Source organism: Lepus europaeus, chromosome 5 (assembly GCF_033115175.1).
Source record: "Lepus europaeus isolate LE1 chromosome 5, mLepTim1.pri, whole genome shotgun sequence".
Classification (NCBI taxonomy): Eukaryota; Metazoa; Chordata; class Mammalia; order Lagomorpha; family Leporidae; genus Lepus; species Lepus europaeus.
In genome coordinates, this window is record NC_084831.1 from 8399864 (window position 1) to 8423090 (window position 23227).

At 45.6% G+C, this 23227-nt stretch overlaps 1 protein-coding gene across 4 annotated transcripts in view; it reads left to right on the forward strand.

Annotated features, from left to right (window-relative positions):
• Positions 1-23227, forward strand: part of VPS13D (vacuolar protein sorting 13 homolog D) — a 275909-nt gene that overhangs the window by 30698 nt on the left and 221984 nt on the right. For all 4 annotated transcript variants that reach the window (XM_062190461.1, XM_062190458.1, XM_062190460.1 and 1 more), the window contains exons 14-22: positions 1295-1425; positions 2196-2271; positions 2671-2841; positions 3763-3893; positions 7048-7180; positions 9521-11734; positions 13888-14039; positions 15940-16968; positions 22644-22734. In XM_062190461.1, the coding sequence (XP_062046445.1) occupies positions 1295-1425; positions 2196-2271; positions 2671-2841; positions 3763-3893; positions 7048-7180; positions 9521-11734; positions 13888-14039; positions 15940-16968; positions 22644-22734 (4128 nt within the window). The remainder of the gene's footprint in view (positions 1-1294; positions 1426-2195; positions 2272-2670; positions 2842-3762; positions 3894-7047; positions 7181-9520; positions 11735-13887; positions 14040-15939; positions 16969-22643; positions 22735-23227) is intronic.

Genomic DNA, 23227 nt, shown 5'->3' on the forward strand with positions numbered 1-23227 from the left:
TTTAAACTTTGAATTAAAGTGTGTAAATGCCTAGATGTTGGTTTAGCCATCTCAAAAATATTTTTCAGTTCATAAAATAGCAGTTTCTCTGAGATTCCTCATTAGTTTAAGAAGAGCAAATGATTATATAGAAAAAAGCCAATTTGACTTTATAATTTTTTTTAAAAGATTTTTTGTTTATTTATTTGAGAGGTAGAGTTACAGACAGAGGGAGAGACAAAGAGAAAGGTCTTCCGTCTGTTGGTTCACTCCCCAATGGCCACAACGGTCAGAGCTGCACTGATCCGCAGCCAGGAGCCAGGAGCTTCCTCCAGGTCTCCCACGTGGGTGCAGGGGCCCAAGGACTTGGGCCATTTTCCACTGCTTTCCCAGGCCACAGCAGAGAGCTGGGTTGGAAGCAGAGCATCCAGGACTAGAACCTGTGCCCACATGGGATGCCGGCGCAGCAGGTGGAGGATTCACCTGCTGTGCCACAGTGCTGGCCCCAGCTTTATAATCTTGAGAGCTGAGCTGTCATAAACTTAGTGTGACCTAGAAGATTGCTTGAATTTAATTGTAATGGCTGTGTTTAGGATTCATTCTGGTGGAATCGTGTCATAATGCTTGTGTATTTACAAGGATATTTCAAAAAGTTTGTGGAAAATGGACTTAAAAGATAAGTCTGTTGTACTGCAAAAGATTTTGAAATCTGCACATGCTGGGTCTTCAGAAATCTCGTGGAAAATGCATCTTATGAAAAATAAAATACATTCTTGGATTCAAAGTTTCTTTGCACCAGAATTTATTTATTTATTTATTTATTTTTTAAAATTTTATTTATTTGAAAGGCAGAGTTGCAGAGAGAGAAGGAGAGACAAGAGAGAGAGAGAGAGATTTGTTCTTCAAGTGGCTGCAATGGCCAGGGCTGAGCCAGGCCAAAGCCAGGAGCCAGGAACTGCTTTCAGATCTCCCATGTAGGTGCAGAGGCCCAAGCACTTGGGCCATTTTCTGCTGCTTTCCCAGGCCATAAACAGAGAGCTGCATCAGAATTGGAGCATCCAGGATTTGAACCAGCATCCATATGGGATGCCGGCATCTTGGACTACAGCTTTACCCACTGTGCCACATTGCTGGCCCCAAAATTTATCTTTTAACTCTATTTTGTTTTTTCGTGAACTTTTTGAAGTATGCTCAGTTTTTTGGGAGTTCTAATTCAAGGTTATGATATCTAATAGTGCTCCAAAATATTATAACTAATACTTTAAAAAACAGGTTATCATGGCATAGTATCAGTTCTTACATTCATCTTTTGTAGATGTAAAATTGCTGGCAGAATCTCTTCCTCGAAGAAACTCCTCCTTGCTTTTCGTCCGGTTGGGTGGCCTGTTTCTTCGAGACCTGGCTACAGAAGGAACGATGTTTCCTCTTCTGGTCTTCCCTAATCCAGTAAGTACACTTAACATGAAGGTTAGCACGGCTGGGGTATTGGTGAATTGTGGTCTCTTTTAGACAAATAGTAAGCAATATTGACCTGATGCATTCTAACATTTGATCATTTTGACACAGGTAGGCTGGGGTTAGGTAAGTGTTTTGAATTTGCTAGACAGTGTTGGTGGGATTCCCCGTCCCGTGTTGTGCTGTCATGAACAGTTTACTCTGAATGGGAAGCACCGTAAGCACCACTGTTTTATGCATTTATTCTCCCTGATTCTGACAGTCGTTTTCACTCTGACTCTTTGTCTGCTGTGAAATCTCATTTTTTTCTGGCTTGCAAAAGAGAACCATCTCATGTTTTCTATGTATGTATACTTTTTATATTTAAATACTTATTATTAGTATGAGATCTTTGATTTTATTAAGTTGTCAAATATGTGATTCAGATAGTTGAGTGTAGAGCCACTTACCCCATCCATAGTTGCTTTTGGGTCGCTGTGGGGAAGGCCACGGAGAGGATGGGAGTTGCAGACTTCAGGTTTGGAAAGCTGTACATGTTTGCTCTCCGGTTAGCAAGTGTCTGTTAAAGCACACATTGTCAGGACAAGGCAGAGCCTTGAGAGAAAGGCACACACAGAATATGTCTGCAGGAACTCAATCATGTAATTTGAAGTGAATTTTGACTCACTTATGCTGAGTGAAAGTGGTGCTGAAGGGTTAAGTGTGTGTGTATAGCGCGTTGGCCCCTCCCTGGTACTGATGCATTCTTGTTGGTTTCACAGCAGAAAGAAGTTGGCAGAGTGTCACAGTCCTTTGGTCTGCAGACTGCACCTGCAGACAGAAGTGGTCAAGATCTTGGTAATTTGTTATGCTAATTTATCTTAAAACTAATCCTTAAAAATATGATTATTTCAGCCGCAGTCCTCATCAGTGAGAAGAGGAAGTGTTTTGTGTCTTGTGCGTAGTAATTTTCCATGTGACTCCATGTTTAACCTGGAGGCAGCTTGGTGAGGCTGTTGGCCTGGTGTAACCTGGTTAACGTACAGGATCCTTGGTTTCCATAACAGAAGCAAGTACGTTGGCCCAGTCTTCACAATTTCTGTTGAAAATTAGAGAGTCAGTTCTTAGTCTATTTTGAAAATGTGCAAGAATGTGAATTAATAGAAAGACAAGTGAGAAAATGTCTTTCCAGAATTGCTCATGGGTCTGTTCAGAGGAAGATGATTGTTTCCTTGTGTTCCCTTTTCTTTCCTTCAGCTGCGGACCCAGATGACCCAGTGTTTGAGATGCTGTATGAGAGAAACCCAGTGCACAGCCATTTTGAGAGGCGACTGAACGTCAGCACGAGGCCCTTGAACATCATATACAACCCCCAGGCCATCAGAAAAGTGGCAGACTTTTTCTACAAGGGAAAGGTTCATACCTCAGGTTAACTTTTGTTTGATCTTTTGTTACTTTTAAAAAGCGTCTTTCTTCTCCTTGCTGGTGCTCTGGACAAGTGTCACCCCTGAGTGCCCTGTGAGAGCGACAGGAGTGCAGAGCTGGTCCCTCATCACTGCAGCCTGTCCCTGCGCCGTCTCTTGCTAAGATAAATCAACATCCTTAACTCCTTTCTCTTTGCCTCCTTTCACGTGCATTTTTTCATACGTGCCATTGTATGGTGGTTTTGTCGACTACCTAAGAGCTTTTAGACCACTGAACTGAGGAGGAATGTCTAAGAATTTCCTTCTGGATGACAGGATCCGTGGCTTCTCTTACGTGCGTGACGCAGCATTAAATACTGCAAACTTCTAAATGTCACCACTGATTTGTTTGTTTATTTTTGCCTCTCTTGTTCCCAAAAAAGACTTGAGACAGTAGGAGCAGTAAAAGCGCTTTGATTGACAGGGAGATCCATAAAACAATAGTATTTTTTCTAAGTGTATCCTCCCCACCTTCATAACAATGAAACTGTTTTAGTTTTTATTCCAGTTTTGAGTCTTTTCATGTAAACAGGAGCCCTAAATGTCACGGTTCCATTGCTGTCTCCCTGATCGAGTTGAGAAGGCATCCTTCTAAATTCCATTCTCCCTTTCAGTGTAATGGCCTGCTGCTTAAATATCTTGGAATCTTTTGAAAAATGGTTCGTCAAATTCTAGTATCTTAGGTGCCCTTCCCTCAATCTCTCCAAACTCCCACCCACTTTTACCTCATCTCTGTCGCCCTGTTCTAGATCCTACTGGAGTAAGGGGTTGTTGTTGCTACTGATCGTTTTTCAGCTTTGGTGGAAGTTCTTGGGGAGAATAAATGGGCACTTTTCATCTGCCCATTTAAAACTTCTGACTCACTTGTGTATTTTCATTCTTGCAGGTTTTGGCTATCAGTCTGAACTCGAGTTGAGAGTGGCTGAAGCTGCCCGAAGACAGTACAACAAACTGAAGATGCAGACCAAGGCAGAAATCCGACAGACTCTCGATCGTCTGCTAGTCGGTGATTTCATTGTGAGTGGATTTATGTTACATTCTGGAAGAAGGGGCAGGCATTCTGTTGTCAAGTTTTTTACCTACTGTAAAGAGGCATCCTTATAGCAATTATACTGATTAAATAAAGGGGAAATATGAAATCCTGATTACTAGCATAAAATAAACTCTCACGTCTTCTAGTTCAGGTTTAATTTAAAAAATGAGTAACTGGTCTATGGCCATACCACCCTGAACACACCTGATCTAAAAAACCAGTGACTGTGTGTAATCTTGTTTGTTCCTTGTGCCAGTTTGGAAATACTGTAAAACTCATCTTTATTCCACTTTTCCAGACCTGATATTTTGTATTTCACCAGAGAGCGCCTCCCGCCCTCACTTTTTTTTTTTTTAAATTTTTGACAGGCAGAGTGGACAGTAGAGGGAGATAGAAAGAAAGGTCTTCCTTTTTGCCATTGGTTCACCCTCCAATGGCCGCCGCGGTAGGCGCGCTGCAGCCGGCGCACCGCGCTGTTCCGATGGCAGGAGCCAGGTACTTCTCCTGGTCTCCCATGGGGTGCAGGGCCCAAGCACTTGGGCCATCCTCCACTGCACTCCCTGGCCACAGCAGAGAGCTGGCCTGGAAGAGGCCGCCCTCACTTTTAAAAATTGTTTATTATTTATTTGAGAGAGAGGGAAAGCTCCTATTTACTGCTCAACAGGTAGATTGGGTTGGGTTTGGAATCAGGAATTGAGAATTCAATCCAGGTGTCCTATGTGGTGACCGAAGCCCAGGCACTTGGAGCCATTACTGCCGCCTCCAAGGGTCTGCATCAGCAGGGAGCTGGAGTCAGGGCTGGAGCTAGGAATTGAATGCAGGCACTCTTCCATGGGATGCAGGCATCTTGGCTGCTAGGCTAGACACCTGCTCCCGAGAGAGATCGTCCCTTTGTACTGTTATCAGAAGGAAAATGACTGGAGTGATGCCCCAGCTTCTTCTCCAGGTTATGATGGTCACTTGTGAGCCACGGAACTTCTTAACCATCCAGTAAGCCTATCAGTGTGGCAAGGCGGTGCAGTGCTAAGATGCAGCAGTAGATGGAGCAGTCAGACAGAGCGTGGCTTCTTTTGGGCAGTACAGAGCCCATTGCAGGAGTGAAGGAGGATGGAGATGTTCAAAAGTAAAAGGCTGGAGAATTAGTTCTTTTTTTTTTTTTTTTTTTTTTTTTTGACAGAGTGGACAGTGAGAGAGAGAGACAGAGAGAAAGGTCTTCCTTTTTGCCGTTGGTTCACCCTCCAATGGCCGCCGTGGCCAGCGCACTGCGCTGATCTGAAGGTAGGAGCCAGGTGCTTCTCCTGGTCTCCCATGGGGTGCAGGGCCCAAGCACTTGGGCCATCCTCCACTGCACTCCCGGGCCACAGCAGAGAGCTGGCCTGGAAGAGGGGCAACCGGGACAGAATCCGGCGCCCCGACCGGGACTAGAACCTGGTGTGCCGGCGCCGCTAGGTGGAGGATTAGCCTGTTGCGCCGCGGTGCTGGCAAATTAGTTCATTTTTTGGCAGGTAGTGGTATGTGTGTAATAATTAGTATCCTCTTGTTATAGAAAACAGAAATATTTGCGTACATTAGCTTTATATGTTCGTGCAGTTGAGGGTAAGACTAATTGCAGGGAGGACTAATGAAGAAACTCGAGAGTTGTTTTGTTATTTGCATTTCTGATATTACAGCTTATGTGTTTTTTTTAAAGATTTATTTATTTATTTATTTGAAAGTCAGAGTTACACAGAAAGAGAAGGAGAGGCAAAGAGTGAGAGAGAGAGAGAGAGGTCTTCCATCCGCTGGTTCACTCCCCGATTGGCCACAATGGCTGGAACTGGGTTGATAGGAAGCCAGGAGACCACGGTCTCCCACGTGGGTGCAGGGGCCCAAGAACCTCGGCCACCCCTCTACTTCTCTCCCAGGCCACAGCAGAGAGCTGGATCAGAAGTGGGGCAGCTGGGACTCCAACAGGCACCCATATGGGATGCCGGCACTACAGGTGGTGGCTTTACCCACTGTGCCACAGCACCAGCCCCAGTTTATGTTTTACACTGAGATATGGTGGCATGAAAGTTTATGGTTACCTGTGCCTGTGACTAAGTAAAAATATTTAAATTTCTATGTTTATTTGGCTTCCACAATTTCTACAATGCATTAAATGTATTAAGCCTGATAAATTAAAAGCCAAATCTTTCTTAAGCTATGGATAATCACAAAATACAGTTTCCTCATAGGTAATTTGTAATTTCATCTCCCTACTTTAGTTTCTTTTTCCTTCTTTTTTTTAAAAGATTTATTTTATTTATTTGAAAGACAGAGTTACAGAGAGAGAGAGAGAGAAGGAGAGGCAGAGAGAGAGGTCTTCCATCCCCTGGTTCACTCCCCAGATGGCCGCAGCAGCTGGAGCTGTGCTGATCTGAAGCCAGGAGCCAGGAGCTTCTTTCGGGTCTCCCACGTGGGTGCAGGAGCCCAAGGACTTGGGTCATTTTCCACTTCTTTCTCAGGCCATAGCAGAGAGCTGGATTCGAAGAGGAGCAGCCGGGACTAGAACCATTGCCCATATGAGATGCCGGCGCTTCAGGCCAGGGCATTACCCGCCGTGGCACAGTGCCAGTCCCAAAATGTTTATTAGTGTGTATTTTTATTTATTTTTTAAAAATATTTATTTATTTGAAAGAATTACACAGAGGAGAGGCAGGGAGAGAGAGAGAGAGAGAGAGAGAGAGAGAGAAAGAGAAAGGTCTTCCATCTGATGGTTTACTCCCCAGATGGCCGCAATGGCTGGAGCTGTGCTGATCCAAAGCCAGGAGCGAGGAGCTTCTTCCAAGTCTCCCACGTGGGTGCAGGGGCCCAAGGACTTGTGCCATCTTCTACTGCTTTCCCAGGCCATAGCAGAGAGCTGGATCGGAAGTGGAGCAGCCAGGTCTCAAACCGGCGCACATATGGGATGCCGGTGCTTCAGGCTAGGGCATTAACCTGCTGCACCACAGCGCCGGCCCCTTTAGTGTCTTAATCCTCAAGCTTTAGCCGTCAGTGTTTTGCTCTAACACTGTAGACTACCAGGTCACTCCATAGCCGTCCTTAACTGTGACTTTCTGCTCATTTTCAGCAGTTACAGTTAATGTTGTTTAATCAAAGTTCATTTGATTTTTACAGGAGGAGAGTAAACGGTGGAGTGTACGGCTAGATATTTCTGCTCCTCAGGTGATATTTCCTGATGATTTCAAATTCAAGAACCCTGTGTTAGTTGTTGTGGATCTAGGAAGAATGCTGTTGACGAACACCCAAGGTAGTACCAGCGTGAAGTCATGGAAACACCTTGCTGTACCTGTCTCTCTGTGCTTAAAGTAGAGCTTAAAGTTATGTGACATTTTAAACTCTGGAGTATACTTGTTACTTTTAAAATGATAGCTCTATTGAGATATAGTTCACATTTTAAAAATGTACAGTGTGGCTGTTTTTGTAATATTGATGGAATCATACAACTGTCACTACTGCTTAATTCTAGACTCTTCATTTTCCAAAAATAACTCAAAGTTCATTGGCAGTCACTCCCCATTTCCCACTACCCCCAGCCTCTGGCAACCACTAATTTTTTGTCTCTATGGTTTAGCTATTCTGAATATTTCATAGGGACGGACTAATAGAATATGGGACCTTCTGTGTCTTTCTCATTTAGCATAATGTTTTTAAGTTTCATCTGTGTTGTGGTGTGTGTCAGTACTTTGTTTTTTGTGACTTAATAATAGTCCATTGTATGGATATGCCAAATTTTGTTTATCCATTCATTTGTTGCTGGATATTTGGGTTGTTTCCACTTTTTGGCTATTATGAATAGTGCTGCCATGAACATTGATGCACAGGTTTTTGTGGGGCGTATGTCTTCAGTTCCTTTGGGTGTATACTGATGCATGGAGTTGCTGGGTTATGTGTTTAATATTTTGGAGAACTACCAAAGTGACTGTACCTTTTTGTATTTCTACCAGCAGCATGTGAACATTCTAGTTTCTCCATATCCTACAGTTGATCTTAGCCAAAAGGCCGAGAAGTGATTCTCCATATTCTTATCATTACTCATTGTCTGTTCTTTGGATCATAGCTATTTTTGCATATGTGAAGTGGTATCTCATTATGGTTTTTATTTGTATTTTTTTCTTAATGTGTATTTTAATAAACATTATTTCCCAATATGCATTTTCAGGATAGTGTTTTTTTTTTTTTTTTTTTTTTTTTTTAGATTTTATTTGTTTATTTGAGAGACAGAGTTACAGAGAGAGGGATAGAAAGAAAGGTCTTCCATCTGGTGGTTCACTCCCCAAATGGCTGTAATGGCTGGAGCTGGGCTGATCTGAAGCCAGGAGCCAGGAGCTTCTTCTGGGTCTCCCATGTGGGTGCAGTGTTCCAAGCACTTGGGTCATCTTCCACTGCTTTCCCAGGCCATAAGCAGGGAGCTGCACCGGAAGAGCAGCTTGAACATGAACCAGTGCCTGTTTGGATGCAGATGCCACATGCGAGGCTTAGCATACTATGCCACAGCGCCAGCCCCCAGGGATGGAGATTTAATTTATTTGCAGTTAGGGCCATATATGAAAATGAGGTAATTTTGTTTGATTCAAAAAGCATTCATTGAGATAGAATGGAAGAGTGAGAGAATTCATGGGGAAAAAGAAATTGAGCAAGGTTATCAAGTGATCACGACCTTATTATCGCCAAGGAGAGGACCATGAAGAAAAGAGAGTAGAGGACTCGAGCAGGAGTGGAAAAGTCTGGTGTGGAGGGGACTGTAAAGAAGGAGTTGTATAGCCGGCGCCATGGCTCACTAGGCTAATCCTCTGCCTTGCGGCGCCGGCACACTGGGTTCTAGTCCCAGTCGGGGCGCCGGATTCTGTCCTGTTGCCCCTCTTCCAGTCTAGCTCTCTGCTGTGGCCTGGGAGTGCAGTGGAGGATGGCCCAAGTGCTTGGGCCCTGCACCCACATGGGAGACCAGGAGAAGCACCTGGCTCCTGGCTTTGGATCAGTGCGGTGTGCCGGCTGCGGTGGCCATTGTGGGGTGAACCTTCTCTCTCTCTCTCTCTCTATCTCACTGTCCACTCTGCCTGTCAAAAAATTGAAAAAAAAAAAAAAGAAAAAAAAAAAAGGAATTGTATGTGTTGTATGTGACTAAGAAGTTCACGCGACTTGGAAGTCACCTCCTGGAAACACTAGAACATAGACGTGGCACGGGGCCGGAGGCCACAGAACCCGGTGGTGTGCTTCTCTAGTTTTCTCAGCACCACTCAGCTGCAGAGAGGGGTTAGCACCTGCCTCTGCGGCTAGAAACTGTGTCTCGAGCAGTTTCTGCTCTCCAGGTACTGACCAGGCCGTGGGGATGTTGTGTAGAGCAGGGCAAATGGGAGCTGTCTTCCCCTTGAACTCTCTAGTGGGGAAACAGGATGAACACAGTGGCAAAGGCAGAAGTAAACATAGAGTGACATAGAGAGTCGGTGACGGTAGCTCGGGCAGTGCTGTCAGAAGCTGGGACAGGAGCTGTGGTCTCTACCCTGACATGTGTGCGTGAGTCCCCAAGGGAGAAGAAAAGAGGGAGGGAACAGTAGACATGCACTCTGAATCTCTACCTTTCTCTCTGCAGATGACTCCAAGAGGAAAAGTGGGGACGGGTCAGCCTCTGAAGAGAATCAGTTCAGTGACGATGAATATAAGACCCCTCTCGCCACACCTCCCAATACCCCGCCTCCGGAGACGAGCAGCAGCAATGGAGAGAAAACACCTCCGTTTTCTGGAGTTGAGTTCAGTGAAGAACAGCTTCAAGCACATTTAATGAGCACAAAGATGTATGAGAGGTACTCCCTGTCGTTCATGGACCTCCAGATCATGGTCGGACGAGTGAAGGACAACTGGAAGCATGTCCAGGATATTGACGTGGGGCCAACCCACGTGGTGGAGAAATTCAACGTCCATCTGCAGTTGGAACGCCGGTTGATTTATACTTCAGATCCCAAATACCCAGGAGCTGTGCTTTCAGGCAACTTACCAGACTTAAAAATCCACATCAATGAGGATAAAATATCTGCTCTAAAGAATTGCTTTGCTCTCCTCACCACCCCAGAAGTTAAGGCTTCTGACACACAGATTAGAGAGAGAATTTTTCCCCAGGAAGGACAGCGAGGAGGTTTGCAAGACTCAGTGATGAATTTAACCCAGAGCATTGTGATGCTGGAGCAGCACACACGGGAGGTCCTGGTGGAGTCGCAGCTCCTCCTGGCCGAGTTTAAAGTTAACTGTGTGCAGCTTGGCGTTGAGAGCAATGGCCGGTACATTTCTGTGCTCAAGGTATTTGGTACCAATGCTCACTTTGTGAAGCGGCCTTATGACGCAGAAGTCTCCCTGACTGTTCATGGTTTGCTCCTGGTGGACACCATGCAGACATATGGTGCCGATTTTGACCTTTTGTTGGCTTCACATAAGAACTTGAGTTTTGATATTCCAACAGGAAGCCTTCGGGACAGCAGGGCTCAGTCTCCTGTGTCTGGACCTAATGCGGCGCACTTCACTGATGCAGCCACGTTGAACGACCGATCAGCTACTAATGTTCCATTGGACACAATCTGTACCAAAGAACAAGAGTCCCTCATTAAATTGGAATATCAGTTTGTGAGTTCAGAGTGCCCATCGATGAATTTAGATAGCACTCTTCAGGTGATCTCATTACAGGTGAATAATCTGGATATTATCCTAAATCCAGAGACAATAGTGGAGCTGATTGGTTTTCTTCAAAAATCCTTCCCCAAGGAAAAAGATGACTTGAGTCCTCAACCTTTAACAACTGATTTTGAAAGAAGCTGTAGCGAACAAGGAACTTACCAGTCTACATGTGAACAAAACACCGAGGTTGCCGTGGAAATCCACAGACTTAACTTACTGCTGCTTCGGACGGTGGGAGTGGCAAATGGAGAGAAATGTGGCAGAAAGATCGCAACTGCAAGTATCGGTGGCACCAAAGTGAACGTCTCAATGGGTAGCACATTTGACATGAATGGTTCTCTGGGCTGTTTGCAGCTTATGGATTTGACACAGGATAATGTTAAGAACCAGTATGTTGTCAGCATTGGGAATTCTGCAGGCTACGAGAATCTCGTCAGTGATATTGGCTTCTTTGAATCTGTGTTTGTCAGGATGGAAGAGGCAGCCCTTACTGAAGCTTTGAGTTTCACGTTTGTTGAGAGATCGAAGCAGGAGTGTTTCCTCCACCTGAAGATGGCTTCCTTGCATTATAACCACTCTGCTAAATTTTTAAAGGAATTAACATTGTCCATGGATGAACTAGAAGAAAATTTTCGAAGTATGCTGAAAAATGCAGCCACCAAAGTCACCACAGTACTAGCCACAAAGACCGCTGAGTACAGTGAAATGGTGTCACTCTTTGAAACTCCAAGAAAGGCTCGGGAACCCTTTATCCTAGAGGAAAACGAAATATATGGGTTTGGCCTGGCTTCACCTCGTTTGGATACTGTCAAGTTAATCTTGAACATAAACATTGAGTCACCAGTTGTTTCTGTCCCCCGGAAGCCTGGGAGTCCCGAGTTGTTGGTAGGACACTTGGGACAAATATTCATCCAGAATTTTGTGGCTGGAGATGATGACTCTAGAAGTGACCGTCTGCAGGTAGAAATCAAAGACATTAAACTCTACTCCTTGAATTGTACCCAGCTGGCAGGCAGAGAAGGTGCTGGGGCTGAAGTAAGTCGGATGTTTTGCCCGTCATCTGCGTCTGCCAGTGTCAGTAGCCAGGAGGATGCTCATTTTACCAGACATGATTTCTTTGAATCTTTGCACAGAGGTCAAGGTGAGTAGCAGGAATCTTTTCTCTCACTTTGCTAAAACACCAGTAACAAAACCTTTTTCTTTTAGAATGATCCCTAGAATGAGTACTGTTTAAGAAATCAAAATATAATTTTAACAGGCCATTCCATGGTAAGTTGGTATGTTTTTACCCTTTTCTGCTTAATGCTGTATTTGACAAAATAATTTTTGTAAAAAGCATTCCCCTTTGAAATTGGCTCAGTGCTCATTACTACAGGCTGGATCCTGTTAAAGTAGTGTTTAATCTGGTTAAATGTATCTGAATTTCTTGTTCCTAAGCTGTAGATCTTTCCTAGTTAAGCATTGTAGCCCAAGATAGCTCAAGGGGTTGATGTAAATACAACATGAAATTTAGAATGTGGGTGTGTGTTCTCTGTTTAGTATTTTGCCATCTTCTGTAGTGAGTGGTTCAGGTTTGTAAGAATAATGTGGTTGTGTTTGTGTTCTGGATCTAAAACCAAACAGTTCAGTCTGATAGTCTTGACACCCACAGCAATCAGGTAAGCCCTGGAGCGTGGCTTTGTTTACTGGTGAAGAGATCGATGCCTTTGAAGACTGTTTCTGTGGTTCTCATATGTTAATTTCCCGATTGTTTATGTACTTAGCACAAGCATCCTGATCCATCCGTGTTTGGGATGGAAGTTGTTTGCTTAGAACTGTGTATTGTCCTTGATTCTGATTAGGCCCAATGGGAGGGATACCTCTATATCTGAAAGCTAACAGTTTGGTTTGGAAAATGTCAGCTTGGCTAAGAGAAGCTCAATGTAGTCTCCATGCTGGATTAATGTTCATCACACACACACACACACGTACATATATATATATATATGTATATTTTAAATTCATTTATTTATTTGAAAGGCAGAGAGAGATTGAGAGAGAGATCTCCCAGATTTCCTCAAATGCTGCAACAGCTGGGGTTGGGCCAGGCTGAAGCCAGCAGCTCGCCCTGTGTCTCCCACGTGGGTGGCAGGGATTCAGTTACTTGAGCCGTCACCTGCTGCTGCCCAGGGCCTGCATTCTGAAGCGAGAATCAGGAGCAGAGGCAGGACTCGAACCCAGGCACCCTGATGAGGGATTTGAGCATCCTACCCAAGGTTTTAACTGCTATGCCAAATGCCTGCTCCTTGCCACATATATATATATAGCCACATATATATATATATATATATATATATATATATTTAAGATTGATTTATTTATCTGAAAGAATTACACAGAGAGAGAAGGAGAGGCAGAGGGAGAGAGGTCTTCCAGCCACTGGTTCACTCCCCAGTTGGCTGCAACGGCCAGAATTGCACCGATCCGAAGCCAGGAGCCAGCAGCTTCTTCTGGGTCTCCCACACGGGTGCAGGGGCCCAAGCGCTTGGGCCATGTTCTGCTGCTTTCCCAGGCCACAGCAGAGTTGGATTGGAAGAGAAGCAGCTGAGACTTGAACCGGAGTCCATATGGGATGCTGGCACTGCAGGCGGCAGCTTTACCCGCTGTGCCACAGGCTGGCCCCCTTGCCACATATTTTATTTATTTATTTATTTATTATTATTTTTGACAGGCAGAGTGGACAGTGAGAGAGAGAGAGACAGAGAGAAAGGTCTTCCTTTACCGTTGGTTCACCCTCCAATGGCCGCTGCGGCTGGCGCGCTGCGGCTGGTGCACCACGCTGATCCGAAGGCAGGAGCCAGGTGCTTCTCCTGGTCTCCCATGGGGTGCAGGGCCCAAGCACTTGGGCCATCCTCCACTGCACTCCCGGGCCATAGCAGAGAGCTGGACTGGAAGAGGGGCAACCAGGACAGAATCTGGTGCCCCGACCGGGACTAGAACCCAGTGTGTCAGCGCCTCAAGGCGGAGGATTAGCCTGTTGAGCCACGGCGCCGGCCGCCACATATTTTAAAGCCACCAATGGAGCATGTTGTGAAAATATTCCTTTTTCAGTGTAAATTTATCTGTACCTCTACTTGCTTCTGTCTCTGGATAGTCACCAAGGTGAGCTGTCAGTCACGGACCCAGGTGCCAGGCCAGCCTGCCATCCTGTTCTCAGAGTAACTGACGGGCTGCCTTTTATGTACTCTACCCTGCATCGGCAAGAATGAAGTAGATGCTAATGTTCGGTCTGTCATTTCCTTTCTCTGATGGCAGCTTTTCACATCTTGAACAACACCACCATTCAGTTTAGACTGGAGAAGATCCCCATAGAGAGAGAATCTGAGCTTACTTTCTCCCTCAGTCCAGATGACCTGGGAGCTTCTAGCATCATGAAGATTGAAGGGAAGTTCGTCAATCCAGTTCAGGTAAACTCTGCTATCTTCATGTCAGGGCATTTGACGTCACATGTAGGTGGAGTATTCCTTATTCAGAATATATGGGACCAGAAGTATTGCGGATTTTGGAGTTTTTCAGATTTTGGAATATTTACATAGACTTTTCCTGGTTGAGCATCTTGAATCCAAAAATCCAAAATTGACAGGCTCAAAAAACAGTTTTGAATTAGGGCTGCTCAACCTGAATTTATTTTATATTTATATTTATATTATGTACATATATTATGCGTTATAGCATGTTATTTTATGCATATTAAATGTTGGAAGGAAAATATATAAATTCAAAGAGATCCTTAATGGATATAACTGTTGTTGATAACTTGTTCCAATAAACATGGAATCGTTTTTGTGTTGTCCTTTTGTCCCTGGGGCACTGGTCTTCATGTAGAGGAGGGGGACTTGTATACAGGAAGAAGGTAGATCCTTAATTCTATTGCCATTCAGAAACAGGAAGGTTAAGTTAGTCTCTCTTTCCCAGGAGTATATAATTCTTATCACACTTTTGACATTCTTGGTCCAGCCTATAAAATAATGTGATTATGTGAGCTATTGACAGATTCTTTCAAGGTAGATTTAGCTTTGCCCTCTTTGAAATGAAATGGAGCAGGATAGGGAGTGTGTGTGTGGTGACTGTGTGTGTATATTTCTATTATCCTTTTTCCTTCAAAAATGTCATTGTTTCTGATTTCACAGGAGTGGAGCTAAGAGTGTTGTAAAACGAGGACAGGCAGGATCATAGGCTAGTGGCCCTTAGGCTGGGCAGCGTTTGCTCCCAGTCTGTCCGGCAGTTGTTCTGGGGAACCCAGGAGTGCTGTTAACAGAACTTGTCATCTTTTGACATCAGTGGTTTCTCGTGTGGTCTCTGGGTGAGAGAACTTCCCCAGAGCTTTCCCTCTCCGCTGAGCTTTGCCTCATTGCAGTAGTTACCAGGAGGAATGTTTCACCTGAAATCCAGCACTTCATGTGAATTTCATTGGATTATCTTGATTTATTCTTAGGGTCATCATTGATTTACTGTTGTTTTGACAAAAATATTTTTTAAAGATTTATTCATTTGAAAGTCTGAGAGAGAGAGAGAGAGAGAGAGAGAGAGAGAGAGAGAGAGAGAGAGAGAGAGAAAGTGAGAGACAGAAAGAAAGAGATATCTTCCATCTGCTGGTTCATTCCTGAAACGGCTGTAATGGCCAAGGCTGGGCCAGGCCTAAGTCAGAAGTCAGGAGCTCCACCTGGGCCTCCCACATTGCGGGATCCAGGTATTTGAGCCGTCACCTGCTGCTTCGCAGGGCACATTCTAGCAGGAAGCTAGGATCAGAAGCAGAGCCAGGATGTCAGCCAGGCACGCCTGTGTGGAATGTGGTTAGCCCAAGTGGTGACTTAACTGCTGTGCCAAATGCCCACTCCTGAGAATATTTTTAGTAAGATATTGTAATTATAAACAAAGCAAGGGAGCAAGTAGATGGAACCAATCAAGGATCAGCGTCGTTACAGAGTATTAAGCACAGGTGTCACACTGAGTGGCAGTGATTGGCCAGAGTCGGAGCTACGACCTGATCATTCCTGAATGCCGTGGTGGCCCCACCTGAGGCTTTCAGCAGGGTTCCCCTCAGTTCTGTGGTGGTTTCTGTGGGATTAGAGGGCGTAACTGCTGACTCCAGCACTTATTGAACACTTACGGCTGTGAGGTCTGTGAGGGAGGGGGAGCCTTGTGGGTAGAAGTGGAGCAGAAAAGTTCAAGACTGAAGAGTGGAAGAAACCACCCTTGTATCAGCTACCTTCAGACCTTGTGGGGAAACCCGAGAACAGCGGCTGTGGACCTTGTGGGCAGTTAGTGACAGCGGTGGAGTAACTGAGTTTTTCTCTTTGAACGCAGGTGGTGCTGGCCAAGCATGTGTATGAGCAGGTTTTACAGACACTGGACAACCTTGTGTACAGTGAAGATCTGAATAAATTTGCCACTAGTGCCACGTCCTCCCCTTGCCCTAGTTCTCCGCTGCCTCCGCTCGGTGCCTGTGGAGAACCTGGGGAGCGGAAGGAGAACGGACTGTTCAGCCACTCCAGCCTCTCCAGCGCTTCTCAGAGATCTTTCTCTGTGAAGGAAGTCAAGTCCTTCACTCAGATTCAAGCCAACTTTTGTATATCGGAGCTTCAAGTTCAGCTAAGTGGAGATCTGACCTTAGGGGCCCAGGGTCTTGTGAGCTTAAAGTTTCAGGATTTTGAAGTGGAATTCAGTAAAGACCATCCTCAGACTTTATCCATTCAGATTGCCCTGCGCTCCCTACTCATGGAGGACTTATTGGAGAAGAATCCAGATTCCAAATACAAGAACCTGATGGTGTCTCGGGGAGCTCCTAAGCCGTCCAGTTTAGCCCAGAAAGAATACCTGTCTCAGTCTTGCCCTTCGGTGTCCAACGTGGAGTACCCTGACATGCCTCGGTCTCTCCCTTCCCACATGGAAGAAGCTCCCAATGTCTTTCAATTCTATCAAAGACCCACCTCTGCCTCCCGGAGAAAGCCAAAAGAAGTCCAAGACAAGGAATACCCCTTAACCCCTCCTCCTTCTCCATCGGCGGATGAGCCCAAGACACTTGCTGGAAAGAGTGAATTTGATGATTCCTTGGTCCATATCAATATGTTCTTGGTAGATAAGAAACATCCAGAATTCTCTTCCAGTTACAATCAAGTTAACCGGAGCATTGATGTTGATTTTAACTGTTTGGATGTGCTGATCACACTGCAGACATGGGTGGTGATCCTGGATTTTTTTGGCATTGGCTCCACTGCAGACAACCATGCAATGAGAGTGCCACCTGAGGACACTCTGCAGCATGTGAAGTCAGAATCGAGCGCTTCACTAGAGCCGGAACGTCAGGATCCGGTTAACACCAAACTGGATCTCAAGGTATCACTCAGCCTTTGGCTCCTTTAAGTTCTGAAAATGAATTTGGATTTGCTTATTTGAATGTGAGCATTTTACACTTATTCTGGACAATAACTCTTGTTGTTGGGGATTATATAATATATCTTTTGGGTGTCTGTCTGAAAAGGTACATGTTAATATTTTAGAAAAGGTTTTAGTGTGAATCCTGTCTGGAAGGGGAAAATAAGTGGTTTAAGTAACTTATATTTCCTTTGAATTATATAAATTAAAAAAAATCTATTTATTTGAAAGGCAGAGTTGGGGGTGGTGCTGTGGCATAGTAGGTTAAGCTTCAGCCTGCAGTGCCGGCATCCCCTATGGGTGCGATTTCAAGTCCTGGCTGCTCCTCTTCCGATCCAGCTCTCTGCTATGGCCTGGGAAAACAGTGGAAGATGGCCCGAGTGCTTGGGACCCTGCACCCACGTGGGAGACCTGGAAGAAGCTCCTGGCTTCGGATTGGCCCGGCTTTTGGCCGTTCTGGCCCTTTGCGGGGATGGACGACCTCTCTCCATATCTTCTTCTCTGTAACTCTGCTTCTCAAATAAATAAGAAAAAAGAGGCCGGTGCCGCGGCTCACTAGGCTAATCCTCTGCCTTGCGGCGCCGGCACACCGGGTTCTAGTCCCGGTCGGGGCACCGATCCTGTCCCGGTTGCCCCTCTTTCAGGCCAGCTCTCTGCTGTGGCCAGGGAGTGCAGTGGAGGATGGCCCAAGTGCTTGGGCCCTGCACCCCATGGGAGACCAGGATAAACACCTGGCTCCTGCCATCGGATCAGCGCAGTGCGCCGGCCGCAGCGCGCTACCGCGGCGGCCATTGGAGGGTGAACCAACGGCAAAAGGAAGACCTTTCTCTCTGTCTCTCTCTCACTGTCCACTCTGCCTGTCAAAAATAAAAAAAAATAAAAAAAAAAAAAGGGAAAAAAAAAAAAAAAAGAAAAAAGAAAAAGGCAGAGTTACAGAGAGAGAGATCTGCTGGTTCACTCCCAAAATAGGCACAATGGCTGGGGGTGGGCTGGGCCAAAGTGAGGATCCTGGAACTCCATCTGGGTCTCCCACATGGGTGGCAGGGGCCCAAGCAGTTGGACCATCTTTGCTGCCTTTACAAGGCACATTAGCAGGGAGCTGGATTGGAAGTCGAGTCGCCAGGGCTCCAGCTGGCAGTCATATGGGATGCTGTTGTCGCAGGCTGCGGCTTAACCTGCTGCACCACAGTGCTGGCCCCGAAGTGTAGATCCAGTGAAATCCTTCTGCTTCTCTGAGCCCCAGTTTCCTCATCCTCCCTCATCTAATTAAGATGACTGGATGAGGTAATGTACCTAAAGCACATGGCAAAGTGTCCAAGGGAGTGGCTTTCATGATTCCTCTCCATTCTCAGAACATTATTTGCTTTCATTGAGTGCGACAGTGCAGCTGTTAAGAATGAAGTCTGGGAAGTCAGACTGCCAGGGCTTAATCCTGGCACTCTGAGTGTGATCACGTAGCTGTGTGGCCTTGGGAAAATTCTGTTCTTCGGTGTCTACATCATAGGCTCGCTGTCAGGATGGAGGGAGATGACACAGATGAGGCAGCTCACACAGTGCCATTCAGTGAATGGTTCCTGCCACTGTAGCTACCATTTCGTGTGTTAGGTTACCATACTTAGCACTTGTCTTTGGTACTCAGGCTTAATATTTAAAAAAACAAAGAAGATGGCAGTTGGACATAAGGCTCTTCTGCTCTGTGTGATAGAATAGGAAGAAGTGAAATCAGTTAGACTGAGCTGGCCATTTTGGGCTGCATAGACCTGTTGTAACTCACTCCGGTATACATGAGCTCTGAGACCCCTGCAGTGGCTTTTAGATATGTGGGGCAGAGTTACAGAGAGAAAGGAAGAACGAGAGATCTTCCACCACTGGTTCACTCACCAAATGACTGCAAGGAAGAGAGATCTTGCATTGCTGGTTAGCTCCCCAAATGCCCACAAAGGCCAGCCTTGGGCCAGGCTGAAGCCAGGCGCGTGCAGCTCCATCTGGGTCTCCCGTGTGAGCATAAGCACCAAAGCACCGAGCTGTCCTGTGCTGCCTTCCCAGGCACGTCAGCAGGAAGCTGGGTCAGAAATGGAGCACCCAGGACAGGAATCGGCACGTGTATGAGGCGCCAGCATTGGAAGTGGCAGCTTAACCCGGTGAGCCACACTGCCAGCCTCCAGATTTGGTTTTGAGGATGAAATTCTTCATATCTTAGCCTGTGTGCACTTGCAGTTATGCTGGGGAAAGACTGTGTTTTATTCTGTTGCCATTTTCTTTTTTCCAGAGCTGTAGCAGTGAAAGGGCTCTTGGGGTGGGGTGGGGGGGGCATGGGAAAGAACTGTTGCCCTTTTGTTTTTTCAGCGTCTGCTGAACGAGTGACTGTGCCATACTCTGAGGCCTTTGACACTTGGGTACAGCAAGACAAACGAAGGCTGGAGAGCTTTAGTCTTTCTTTTGGAACTATATCTTTGTTCTTGTGTTGCCTGTAATGATCTACCTCTGGATTATTTCAGTGTTGATGGTGGAGGGCTCCCTGGGGGCTTGGCTTAGTTAGGTTGACATAACCGCTTCTATAAATGCCCCTCAAAAGTGTACTTCTTTTTTTAGATTTATTTGTCTATTTGAAAGGCAGAGTTAGAGAGAGAGAGAGATCTTCCATCCACTGGTTCACTCCCCAAATGGCCACAATGGCTGGACATGGGCCAATCCAAAGCCAAGAGCTTCTTCCAGGTCTCCCACATGGGTGCAGGGGCCCAAGGAGTTGGGCCATCTTCTACTGCTTTCCCAGGCCATAGCAGAGAGCTGGATTGGAAGTGGAGAAGCTGGGACTTGAACTGGTGCCCATATGGGATGACGGCACTGCAGGCGGCGGCTTTACCTGCTGTGCCACAGCACCGGCCTGATGTACTTCTTAACTTCTCTCTCTCTCTTTTTTTTTTTTTATTTGACAGGTAGAGTTAGAGAGACAGAGAGAAAGGTCTTCCTTCCGTTGGTTCACCCCCCAAATGGCCGCTACGGCCAGAGCTACGCCGATCCGAAGCCAGGAGCCAGGTGCTTCCTCCTGGTCTCCCATGTGGGTGCAGGGCCCAAGCACTTGGGCCATCCTTCACTGCACTCCCGGGCCACAGCAGAGAGCTGGCCTGGAAGACGGGCAACCGGGACAGAACCGGCTCCCCGACCGGGACTAGAACCTGGTGTGCCAGCGCCGCAGGCAGAGGATTAGCCTATTGAGCCATGGCACCGGCCCGGATGTACTTTTTAAAATAAGAATCAGGGCGCCGGATTCTGTCCAGCTCTCTGCCTTCAGATCAGTGTGGTGCGCCGGCTGCAGCGGCCATTGGGGGGTGAACCAACGGAAAAAGGAAGACCTTTCTCTTTGTCTCTCTCTCTCTCACTGGCCACTCTGTCTGTCAAAAAAAATTTTTTTTGAGGAAGATTTTTATTGTGAAAAATTTCAAACATACTATAAACAGAATGGTGCAGTGAACCCCCCATACACCCAACCCTGTAATTCATCACATATACTTCCTTTTTTTTTTTTGCCGAAGTATTTTAAAAGCAAATTCCAGGCATCATATAATTTTGCCTCTACTTACTTCGGTGTATTCATTTCTAAAAGAAGACAAAGAAGAAGAACAACAACAAAATGGTATTTTCTAATATAACAGCCATGCATTGTCATGTTTAGCTAAATCTACAAGAATTCTGTGGTATTATGTAACACCCACCAGTCCATAATCTGATTTTCCTGATTGTCTCAGAAATGCCCTTTGTTGGTAGATTAAAGAGGAGTGAATAGTTTAAGAGACTGCATGTCTTTTCTTTGGTCTAGACAATTCAATGGAAAATCATGCTTTTCTGAACTAAAGTTTTCTCATTTTCAACATGGTAAAGAAAAAATGATGTATGAATTTCTTGAATCAGGATCCAAATAAGGTTCACATATGACATATGTAGTCATGTAACTGACATGTCAGAGAACTAGCCTGGTGGCTTCTAGAGTGTCCCCATTGTAGATGTGTCTGTGTGTGTTCTTACTTTGCCGTTTAATTACTTTGAACTTCTGCTTTTAGGAGTGGAAGGAGCTCTAGAGATTGGTCAGATCAAGTCCAGTTTCTCAGCGAAAGCACTTGCGTCAGGACGGGAAGCCTGTGGTGTCTGGTGTCCACTTTCAGTGACACTCAGATCACACAGAATGTGATCAGGTGGTGATGGCTGGAGTCCTCCAAAGCATTTTTAGACCCAATTTGTATGATCTTTCAGGGATTAAATGACGAGAGGTTTTATTATTTTCTCCCTTCTTGATGATCTTGTTGCCTGAAGGTCTTTTGTCGTCCATTAAAAAAATTCTGCAGGGGAACCAGAGTGTCCTTCAAAGATTGCTGTTCTAACTGAAAAATCTCCTCTCTTTCTGGGCCTTTTATGCTCTTCCCAGCTCGTTTTCTCATTCATTCACCAAACTTTGTTTTGTTTTGTCTTATTTGAAAGGCAGAATGACAGAGACAGAGGGACAGGTAAGAGAGAGATGATCTTCCGTTTGCTGGTACACTCCCCAAATGGCTGCAATGAAAGCCAGGAGCCAGGAACTCCATCCTGGACTCCTGCATGGGTAGCACTTGGGCTGCCTTCTTCTGTTTTCCCAGGTGCATTAGCAGGGAGCTGGGTCAGAAATGGAGCAGCCAGGGCTTGAACTGGTGCTCTGCATGCCAGCTCCCATTCACCAGACATTTACTGAGCACCTGCTTTGTGGTAGGCACTGAAGATAGAGTGGTCAGGCCTAGGCTCTGCCCTCAGAGCCAGTGCGTGTGACAGGAGTGGGTCTGCGCAGTCTTCTCTCTCCTTGTTCTCTTGTTCTCTTCAGTCCTTTGTTCCCAGTGAAGGTGCTCAAAGCTAAAAAGGTCACGGAGACCAACTAACCCTACACATGTAAGTTCTTTGAGTAGTTATAATTACAATATTGTTTTGCAAATTTATTTGTTACAGTGAGTGCTATTTCTAAGATGGGCAATTTTGTTTTTCTTTTATTTATGGTTAGCTCTAGGAAAGAAAAATCTTTGATTGTTGATCAGCAGCGATTTGTACTAAATATTTGTTCCAAGGCATTAAAGAGGCTTCTAAATCCTGTTCAGCCTTTTGCTTTGACAAATTTCTTAACCCATTATGTCCTATTTTATTCTATATAGGACACCTGTAAAGACTTAAATGGAGCAATAAACATACCACTTACGGTAACTTTGAAATAAATATGTCATAGAAATATGCACAGAAGTGAAAATCTGAGACTTGGTAGGTTAAGACGACTGAATGAATCTGTTCGAGTCTTTACAGAATGGTGCAGTATTCATGATGAACACCAGAATGAGCGAGATTGTTTTATTTTGTAAAACTTCTCACTGACAGAGGCTGGAAAAGGCAGGCACTGAGAAGAGACCACAGAACGTGGCCTGGACTGCCTTGCTGATCTTGACCAACCAGCTCTTCCATTCGATGATCTTGTGACTGGCTGGAGAAGCAGAAGTGAAGCTGGTGCCATGAAAAGCCTCACCTTCCAGCCTCCTGCGTCTCTGTGCACTTGTTGGTTTTGTTCTCTTTCCCTGGAAGAGACTCCTTTCCCCAGTAACGTTTGCCTTGCTTCATCTTCTGCACCCTAGGTTCATTCACTCTCTCTCGTGCTGAATAAGACCACCAGCGAGCTTGCTAAAGCCAATGTATCCAAATTAGTAGCACACCTGGAAATGATCGGTAAGTGGGGGAGAAGTCAGGCTTGTAAGGCCTGGGAAGCATCTGCACATCCAGCTCACAGATCTGCTCGTCTTCACGTGCTGGGGAAAGTGTGAGACAGGCTCGATCGTGGTTACTGATCTGGCCATGATGTGTGGTAATGGTTCCCAAAGACTGGCTTACAGATAGCTGGTAAAAAATGTGGCTGTCTGGCACTAACTTCTAAGCCATGTCCCCATCTGCCTCCCAAGAATCAGTAAGTTGGGGTGGGACCCTGGCATCTGTCTGTGTTTTTAACAGATTCTACCTAGGATTACCATATAGTATTTTTGTCCGAATTGGGTTATATTTGAGAGTGAAAGGGAGCAGTATTAATAATTATATCTGGAAACAGGCATATAACAGGACTGTCTCTGGAAACCAGGGTATAGGTTCTTCCTATCTGTTGTCATGAAGGGGGAGCTTCCAGTAGAGGGCATGATGTCTGCAGAAACTGGTGTTCTTTCTAAGGGGC